Source organism: Drosophila willistoni, chromosome 3R, assembly GCF_018902025.1.
Source record: "Drosophila willistoni isolate 14030-0811.24 chromosome 3R, UCI_dwil_1.1, whole genome shotgun sequence".
Taxonomy (NCBI): domain Eukaryota; kingdom Metazoa; phylum Arthropoda; class Insecta; order Diptera; family Drosophilidae; genus Drosophila; species Drosophila willistoni.
Window position 1 is genome coordinate 33,162,226 of NC_061086.1, and position 10,265 is coordinate 33,172,490.

Genomic DNA, 10,265 nt, shown 5'->3' on the forward strand with positions numbered 1-10,265 from the left:
ATGCACACACATCCACACACAGCATAGGGCTTTAAGATAAGAATTGGCTTGAACTGGCCAAACGAACATTCCATTGTGTCCTTAATTTCTTATGACCGACCACCACCATCACCATCATCATCATCAGCCGTCTGCCAATTGTTTAATGAGCTGAGTTTCTCATGGCTTGTTGTTCATTTTGCTGCTGCTGTAGCGTCGGTTCCGGTTTTGTTGGGTAGTTGCGTGTTTTTGGTAAGCAACCGGAAATGGGTTAGATAAGCAACAACACAGAATGGCCAACAGCCAAGTGGGGTGGGGTGGGGAGGAAAAATTCAAGAAAAGTTGCCACATTTTAATCGAGAAACTTTTCATCTAGTTTGATTGCACTGAAGAAAGAAGCAGAAAACTATGTTTGAGGTTTTCTTTTCTTTTATCTTTCCTATTGAAGCCTGTCAAGACAACAACATGGCGAAATGGGCCGGGCTATATTTACGGTAATTATAAAGTTATGATGGGCCAATTTTCGAAATCTGCAAATCTTTAAGTAAACCCAAAAAGCTTACAATTAGGCACGCTTGACAAAGTTTTCGGTTAATGAGAAAATTAATTGAACAAAAACCTTATGGAGGTAAAAAGCTTACAACCCCGAGATCTATATACTATTTGTACTGCATTCAAAGAATGTGTGCCTGATTCCTTAACTCTCACGAATGTGCCTCATGTAGATGCAGTTAATAAAACTAATTCAAATTAACTCTGATTGCAAAAGACAGAGAAAGAGAGAGAGAGAGAGATAGTGAGAAATGTTTATGAACATTGCCTTATTGGAATTGCTTTACAATGTACAAATAAGCGTAATCCAATTAGAAGAAAATTATCTTCAACAAATTCTCGAATAAAATCCAGAGCCAAGAAGTATGCAACAATATTTAAAGAATGCACATTACAGAAATTCCTCTCACAGACGAACACATACACACACACACATCCATTTCACTCACAACCAAGTGATGTAATAATGAGAAAAAGGATGTTAAAAAAAGGACATCAGAAAAATTTCATCGTTCAATTAATAATAAGTGTTGAATACGTGGCATAAAAAAAATGCACATTCCATTGGGCAAACAAAATGGTTAAAGAAAAGTGGTTGGAGAGCAGAATCATCTTGTACCATTCCAAACGACATGAAGTGCGTCGATCCACTTGTACCTGTGCTGAGCTAAAAATTTACATTTAATCCTGATGCGATGTGCATTTAATTAATGCCGAAAACAAATACACACAGCAAATACACACAGACACACACAGAGCCCACCCACACAGAGCACATGCTTAATGCCATTTTGCAGCCAATAAATTTTATTTTTTAAGCCTGTGGCGACAATGGAAAATGAAAAATTAAATTACATTAAACAATTTTCTGTACTCAGCACAGGAAAGTGCCTGCACATTTTATACTGTTAATGCTGGGACTTCGTAGGGCATATATACATATATAGGGTCTACATTGTGAAATATTATTTTCTCAATAATAATTAAAGAATATCATTTTACCTTGTGGCAAACAATGTGAATTTAAAGTCATTTTTTATGTTGCTATTTATCAATCTCAGGTATGCGCTCTATCCAAACGCGCTGTGCTGGTTCAATCTTCGGATATGCTGACCTATAATGAGCTTCAGCCATTGCCACTTCATCAACAGAGCGGTGGCAGTTACAACAACCACAACACCAATGGCAATAACAACAACAACATGGGTGGAAGCACTGCAATCGCCTCGAAGGCATCACAACCTCAAAATATTATCGTGAATTCAGGACTGAGCTATGAGGATGTCCTTAATGATGATTTTCAATTCGATATGGATGGCCATGATGTGATGGTCTTTCTGCATATACAAAAAACAGGAGGCACATCATTTGGTCGGCATTTGGTCAGAGATTTAGACCTTAAGGTATGTAGAACGAATCAAATATGCATAGAAAAACAGATTGCAATTGCTACATTTTTCTTTGAAGCGTCCCTGCGAATGCCAGCGACAGCGTAAACGTTGCTACTGCTTCCGTCCGCATCGTAATGAGAATTGGCTCTTCTCACGCTATTCGACTGGTTGGAAATGTGGCCTACATGCCGATTGGACCGAACTAACCAGTTGTGTGGATGTGGAGCTGGACAAAAATGAAGGAGAAACGGCGAAACGACGTTATTTCTACATTTCCCTGCTGCGTGAGCCCATCTCCAGATATATGTCAGAATATCGGCATGTACGACGTGGAGCCACATGGAAGGGATCGCGTCACTGGTGTCTGGGTCGCCAGGCCACGGCTAGTGAGCTGCCACCTTGCTATAAGGGCAAAGATTGGCTAGATGTTGATCTGGATCAATTCGCTGGCTGTGAATCAAATTTGGCTGCCAATCGGCAAACCCGCATGCTGGCGGATCTAGCCTTAGTTGGTTGCTATAACAAATCCTCAATGCCTGCCCACGAAAGAGATCGGGTAATGTTGGCCAGCGCAAAGCGTAATTTGGCTGCTATGGCATATTTTGGACTGACTGAATATCAAAAGGTAAATCAAGAAATTTATCTTCGAAACCAATGTTCAATAATATTTAATTGACTTTTTGCAGATGTCCCAATATATATTTGAAGAGACATTCAACCTGCGTTTTGCCATACCTTTTGAGCAGCATAATACCACAATATCGGCGACAGCTGTGCAAAATTTGCGACACGATCAGAAGCGTCGCATCGAAAAGCTCAATAGCCTGGATATAGAGCTTTATGCATATGCCAAGAATTTGCTTTTTCAACGGTGAGTTTGTTATCCTATCATTTTATATGTATATAAATGGTTAAGCATAAACCTGATAGTCATAACATCTTTTGCTTAAGGTCGTTGACTCAATACTCCTTTGTGGGCTTGGCTAACCCCTTTTACTATTGGCCCTATGTTAGGATCTCATTTGTATTGACATTCCTTGCTGTTGAAGGTTTATTGTGTGGAACACAGACAAGAATAATGCCTACATGATGGCGGGGTATACATATAATGGAGTTTTCTGTACATAGAAGACATGTGAATGGGATCCCATGAATATGATCCCTACAATAGAATAAATGTTAAAGTCAGTTTATGCATGACCAGGCATGGGAAAAGGATTGTGCAGCAACCGAGGTGTCATTTATTAACATCATTTATTATAACCACTGTGTGAAGACACTTGGGCCATTAAGGATAGTGAATAAACGAATAGATCTATATGTAGATATATTCATACGATTTCAATGACTTCAACTCTTCAGACTCGATGTCCCGACAAAATATTACACAATATACACCAACTGAGCAGTTTTGACAATCACACTAGGTGGTTGTGGTTGGTTAGGTGGCAGGATCAAGCAATATTCTGTGGGTATTTGAAAATTCTAATCAATTTGCTTATTTTCCATGCAATTCAATCAAATTCTACTCATTCCCAAACCCTAAACTCCCCTTCTCTCACACATATGTATTTTCAACACATTTTCTTCATAATTATGCGGGCCTCCGATTTCATATCAAATTCAATTTATGCTGGCTGCCAGCTGGACTTGCCAGTTAACGGATATTCGCTATATACCAAACTCCTTACATACATACATACAGATGAAGAAAAAAATAAATATATAGTACGCTCTGTATGTAACTATCAGTTCAAATTGTAGACAGAAGAGACAAACACACACAGCTGGGTGAGCGTGTCTCCTTGTCATTTCCTTATGAGTAAGGGAATCCGGAACCCCACCCCTGAATTCAGACATTATTGTTGCTGCCGCCGCTGCTGCTGCAATATCTTTGACTACAATTGCAACATTTGCGCGCGCTAAAAATACAACCAAAGAAGCAAAAACAACAAGGATTTTCTATAGTTCACAGTGACTGAAAGGAGAAGGATAGCCCGAACCAACAACCCGGCCGAATGCCGACAGTCTTGAACAAAACAAAGATAAGGATATAGAGAAGGAGGGGATAAGAAAGTATTTGTGGCACGAACCACCACCAAAATAGAAGAAACGACAAACACAATTTTTCCACGACATATGACCAAATTACGAATACCCTATAAAATGCATGCTCATTCGATTTTTCTCAAATTTGCCCTCAATTCTAAATGAAATCTTTAAATTATTTCCATTATTTCAATATTCGAGTCTAAGGTAAACATTCATTCTGAACTAAATACTTATTGAACGAATTAATTTAACAGTTCTTAAGTTTCCAATTTACCTACAGAATTCTGCGGACTGAAATTGAGTTTTTTATATAAGCCATTGCCTACATGCGCTCTTGTTGAAGTTTTCGGTTATACCCGCTTTTCCTAAAGGGTATTCAACGCCGTTTCGAAGAACGTGCGTGTACCTAGCGTTACGGGGGTTGTTTTTGCTCAATCTTCGTGTTGGCTTCGCCATACTTCGCGCTTCGCTGCAAGAAGACCGTTGGCCCGGTGTTTGCCTTTGCGCCGGCGCAACTGGCCTTACCTCAGTTAGGTTTTGACAACGAAACGCGTAGGTTCAGTGTAACGGGAAAGCGGGTTATTACTTAGGGAAAGATATATACAAACACAGAAAGTACAGCAAAATTATTGAAACGGACTTTGTTAAACAATTTATTATACAGAATTTCACGTTGTGTTTATGTTTAATATTTGAGTTATTGTTATTGCCATTGAAACGTTATCTAAAAGTTGTTACGAGCAAGTTAAAAAAAAAAACGAAAACCATCCAAAGAAAACTAAGTTTAACCAAATTTGAAAACGACATACAAAAAAAACAAGAAGCAAACAACATGTCCTTCTCCAAGGCTAAATTGAAACGTTTCAACGATGTGGATGTGGCCGTTTGCGGATCGCCAGCTGCCTCCAATTGTTCGGCTGGTTCCTCTGGCAGTGCCACGCCTACACCAGCCGTAGCTGCTGCTGCTGCTGCCGCCACAGTTCAACCGGAGCGTAAGGAACAGATTGAAAAATTCTTTAAGGATGCAGTAAGATTTGCCTCCAGCTCCAAGGACGCCAAAGAGTTTGCCATACCGAAAGAGGATAAGAAATCGAAGGGTTTGCGACTCTTCCGCACTCCTTCGTTGCCGCAACGTTTGCGTTTTCGTCCAACTGCCAGCAGCAGCCAGAGTCACGCGGATGTGGGCAGTGGCAGTGGAGCATCGACAGCTGCTTCCACACCATTGCATTCGGCGGCCACAACACCAGTGAAAGAGGCCAAATCCGCTAGCCGTTTGAAGGGCAAAGAGGCTCTGCAGCAGGAAATACGCCAAAAGAATGAGGTTATCGAGAGTCAGCTGAGTCAGTTGGATGTCCTGCGTCGACATGTGGAGCAATTAAAGGAGGCGGAAACCAAACTAAGGGAAGAGCATGAGCAGACGGTGTCCAAAACGGGACAATTGATTGAGGCGCTGACCGCAGAGAATCTCTCGCATAAAGAAAGCAACGAACAATTGACTGCAAATCAGGGCCATCTTCATGCACGCTGCCTGGAATTGGAACAGCAATTGCAAGAGCTGCGGGAGGAGCATGAAAAGCAAGTGGAACATCTGATGGCTGAGAGTGAGGCTCTTCGTCTGGCCAACGAGCAGCTGCTGTTGGTCAATGATGAACATCTGAAGCACCAGAATGAATTGAATCTTCAATTGGTTGCCTTGCAAGCCGATGTGAACCAGGCCAAGGAAAAGTTCAGCGAGGAGCAGCAGAAGACAGTCCAGCACATTGAGTTGATTGAGAATCTGCAGAGGAACAACGCCTCCTTGCTGGCCGATGTCACTCAGTTGAAAGAACAAATCGAACAGGACGCTTTGGCTTATGGCCAAGAGGCGAAGGCCAGCCAAACCGAAATGGAATGCCTGCGCGTGGAAAGGAATACGCTGAAGAATGATTTGGCCAACAAGTGTACTCTAATCCGTTCCCTGCAGGATGAGCTTCTGGACAAGAACTGTGAAATCGATTCCCATTGCGATACCATACGTCAGCTCTGCCGGGAACAGGCACGCCATGCCGAGCAGCAGCAGGAGGTGGCCAAGGTGCAGCAGCAGGTGGAGAATGATCTGGAGAGTGCTGTCGAACGGGAGAAGAGCTACTGGCGAGCCGAGCTGGACAAGCGTCAAAAGCTGGCCGAGAACGAGCTTATTAAGATTGAGCTGGAGAAACAGGATGTCATGGTGCTGCTTGAGACCACCAATGATATGCTGCGTCTGCGCGATGAGAAACTACAAAAATGTGAAGAACAGCTGCGCAATGGCATCGATTACTACATCCAATTGAGCGACGCCCTGCAGCAGCAGGTTGTCCAACTCAAGCAGGACATGGCCAAGACCATAACCGAGAAATACAACTATCAGTTGACTCTGACCAACACCCGATCCACTGTCAATATTCTGATGGAGCGTCTTAAGAAGAGTGATGCCGATGTCGAGCAATTCAAGGCTGAACTGGAATCCATTCAGTTGGAAAAGGGAGCTCTGGAGCAGAGCTATCTCACACTTCAGGCCGATACCGAGCAATTGCGACAGCAGCTCAACGAAACACAGGAGGCTCTACACACTCTGAGGAACTCATCGCAGACTCTGCAATCTGAGGTATCACTGAAGGAGTCCATGCTCCATGAATTACTTGCCGGCGAGGCGGAAACTTTGGCCAAATTCAATAAGATTGCTAACTCGTTCCAGGAGCGCATCGATGGCGATGCCCAGTTGGAGGAATTGAAGCGCAAGGACGAAACACGTGAGGCCTACATGGCAGACATGAAGAAAGCTCTTGATGAATTTGCCACTGTGCTGCAATTTGCCCAACTCGAACTGGACAACAAGGAGCAAATGCTGATCAAGGTACGCGAGGAATGCGAACAACTCAAGTTGGAGAACATTGCTCTCAAGTCGAAACAACCTGGCGCGGGTTGTGTGCTGACACCTAGCAAAGCAATAGCCAAACCGAATACCACAGATCTGGAGAAGATTGAGGATTTGCTCTGCGATACCGAGTTGCGTGCCGAATGCGATAAGATCACCTCATGGCTGCTCAATTCCTCTGAGAAGAGTGTGCGTCAGGATAATACCAGCGAATTGAGTGAATTGCTTTCATGTAAATCGTCTCCTCGCTCCAGGACTCCCTCTACCCAGCAGCAGCATCAGCGCACGCCCCGCACTCCTCACAGTCCCCGCACTCCCCGCACCACGCCGAAGACAACGCCAAAGAAAACCGTGTTGTTTGCCGGCAAGGAGAATGTGCCCAGTCCGCCACAGAAGCAAGTGCTCAAGGCACGAAATGTTTAGTCGACAATTATTTAATATTTCTATGCTAAAATTATCTAATGTTCTAGTTAAGATTCGAAAAATTTCAAATATACGTTTATGAAAAACAAAAAGCACATGAATACAAAATTGAAATTGCGTTGCATGCAACAAAGAAAAGCCAATCTTGTTTGTTCTTCGTCTTGTTGATTTTCCCCTTCCTCTTGAAGAAGACGGGTTTTGATTTTAAAGTACAGGAACACAACCACCCTGATTGTGCCAGGGCACACGTGAAACTTCCATTTCTTGTGCACTCAATGGTAACATTCGCCTCACTCGTTCTCGTTCTCGGTCTCTTACCTCAAGCGTAACATCGAGGTAATTGTGCAGCAGCTGCGCCTGCGCCTTGAGGCCTTCTTTAAGGGTGGTGGCAGACGACGGAAGTGGAAATACCCATGCACCACCACACAAAGTAAGCTTCTTCTTTTCATTAATTGGTATGTGTGTGTGTGTGTGTGTGTGTGCTCGAGGTGGAATGGGAATACTCTGCCTGACTGCCTTTGTCTTGCTTGTTGTGCTGCTTATGACCTTTGACATATTCTTCTTCTTGTGTTGTTGCCTTTGGTAAGGCAAGGTAAAGGTCTTTGCTTTTTATTATTTTATGATACGTACACACACACCTATGTATATGTATTTATATGTGTCCGTACAGCTGTATATGCCGCTGCAGCTGCATCAACAATTGAAGCAAAGGGGACAAAGGTTTTCGCCTGCAATATATATAAGTACTGAGATTTTCCTTCTTTATTTTTTTCCTTCAAACCAAAAAGTGGGCTGGACAGCTTTTTCTTTTAAGAAAACGAATTACAGCGAAATATTACAACTAAGGGAGGAAAGATAAGGGATGCAAGGGGGAAAGATGAGCAGAAATACAATGCGTAATTTTCCCGGTTGTTGTATATGGTGGGAAAGTCGCAGCAAAGGCATGACTTCATTTGCATATATGTAACTACGCAGTGGGCCAAATATACCCGAATTTACTGACTTTCATACTAAGAAACTTTTTGAAAAATCTTTAAAAACCTCTTCAAAAACCTTTAGGTTGGGTTTCAGTCTATAGTTGACATTTAATTATAACCCAAACTATTTGCATTATTTTCTTATAGTTTTGAACGTCTGAAAGCAAAAGACACAAATTTCGAGCAACGTTATGCCAATCTCGGAAATATCTACTTCAAGCAAGGTGTTACGGAATTCAATTGGGATAGCAATCTGGAAGATGCAATCAGTACGGATCATTGAAGTTGAAACCAAAAATTAATATTTAGCATTTAGAATTAATATACTCATTAATATCTATGTTAACGGCAAACAAAGAAACGAAATGGCTAAAGGCCAGATGAAGAAAAACAACACAAAGGACTTTAAATTAGTTATTAAGCATTAATGTTAATTATATATATATTTAACTATTATTTACACAACAAAAAATACAAACATTTAAAATCAAAAGCAGAAAAAACATGCAAATTAAGGTAATGGAAAGCAAATATCCATGGCTTGTCTCATATAATTTTAAGTTGAAAAACAAAAACCTACAGAAACCTACATTTATAGTAAAGCGAAATCTCTGTGCGCGTATTCTATTATAACTAAATTTAAGCGAAAACAAAGCAACTTCATCTCTACACTAAAACTAAACCTATTCTTATAACTATACATAGCATATACATAAATACATATATTCTTCTTCGCTAATAAGTTAAACAAAAAAAAAACTCGCAAATACAAATGAAAACATCACATTGCACTTATTGTAAATATATTTCGATAACTCTTCAGCCATAAATTCAATTTAATTGTAAACTGCATTTGCATTGAAAACAAAAACGCAACACGCCATAGTTTAGTTTAACACGTTTAATTTTTATGAGTTTTCTATTTTGTTCCATTTTAAGTTTAAATTTAAATTTTTGTTGTTATGTCAAGTGTCTCTGCAAAGCCAAATCCTCACAAATAAGTTTAAGTGATTTTCGATTCAATAAAGCATTTATATTTACTTTAACCAGTGTAAATAGCTTGAAAAATTTAAGGAAAAATTTGTACAAGTTTAATTTGTTTTCATTCAATATGAATATGTAATGTAAAGCGTAATTATTATTATTATCTGGCATAATTTTTTAAGACAATAACAAATTCGAACACGATTGAATGCATAATTTATGTGCAATACGCAGAAGCAAAGGAAATCAATTCAATGCTCGATTGACAAAAAGCCAACGAAAAATATACAACAAAAATATTAAAATGCCTAAAGATTGCATACAAAAATATAGAAATATAGAAAACGAACAAGTTGCCCAATGTAAAATATTTCAAATATTGAGATTAATTCATATGTAGCTTACCTACACCCACACTTATACATAAACATATATGGCGAGCTAAGTACATATATACACATACATATATATATATATATATATATATATATATTATGGAAGGCATATTAATTGTGCCATTTTATAGCAACCAAAAAAAAAAAATACACACACCCACAGACAAAGAAGAATAATTCGATTTTCATTTGCATTTTTTCGCATAAAACACACAGACACAAGCAACAACAAAAAAAAACCATAAATAAATGCAGGTCAAATTGAATAATAAATTTAATAAATAAAACATTTGAAAATAATCTGTATGCTGCATACTTTTGGGAAAGGCTATAATGTATTGAGTGTTAAAATCAACAATTTCTAGCATATTTTTTGGCGATAGCATGACTTATAATGGGAAACATAACATTAAATAATAAAATTTATGGAAATCACTTTGAACACAACAAATTACTTCCATAATTTGCCATTTAAGATAAATACCAAATGGCATTGCTCTTCTTTTTAAAACTCCACAGACAATCAAAATTTAAAAGTTATTGGAAATGTTTCAGTTTTACATAAAGGATGTTTAAAAGTCCTTGCAACCGCTTTCAAAAAGGCTTTTTGTTAGTC

The 10,265-nt window shown here is 39.7% G+C and overlaps 2 protein-coding genes across 2 annotated transcripts; both read left to right on the plus strand.

The window, feature by feature from the left end:
• Positions 1–452: 452 nt before the first annotated feature.
• On the plus strand, positions 453–9,316 carry LOC6649738 (heparan-sulfate 6-O-sulfotransferase 1). Its single transcript, XM_023179781.2, has 5 exons — positions 453–473; positions 1,521–1,934; positions 1,999–2,547; positions 2,609–2,793; positions 8,418–9,316. Exons 1-5 carry the CDS (start codon positions 453–455, stop codon positions 8,551–8,553), a joined length of 1,305 nt encoding a protein of 434 aa, XP_023035549.1. The 3' UTR covers positions 8,554–9,316.
• Positions 4,486–7,380, plus strand: LOC26529402 (early endosome antigen 1). The gene is made up of 2 exons (XM_047009291.1): positions 4,486–6,600; positions 6,691–7,380. Exons 1-2 carry the CDS (start codon positions 4,807–4,809, stop codon positions 7,291–7,293), a joined length of 2,397 nt encoding a protein of 798 aa, XP_046865247.1. The 5' UTR covers positions 4,486–4,806; the 3' UTR covers positions 7,294–7,380.
• Positions 9,317–10,265: the final 949 nt, after the last annotated feature.

Coding starts and splice junctions, on each gene's coding strand:
- LOC6649738 (XM_023179781.2), top strand. CDS start 453: ATGGGCCGGGCTATATTTACG. Junction 474..1,520: donor TGGGCCGGGCTATATTTACG/GTAATTATAAAG, acceptor TAATAATTAAAG/AATATCATTTTACCTTGTGG. Junction 1,935..1,998: donor TCAGAGATTTAGACCTTAAG/GTATGTAGAACG, acceptor TTTTCTTTGAAG/CGTCCCTGCGAATGCCAGCG.
- LOC26529402 (XM_047009291.1), top strand. CDS start 4,807: ATGTCCTTCTCCAAGGCTAAATTGAAACGTTTCAACGATGTGGATGTG. Junction 6,601..6,690: donor CGCAGACTCTGCAATCTGAG/GTATCACTGAAG, acceptor AACTCGTTCCAG/GAGCGCATCGATGGCGATGC.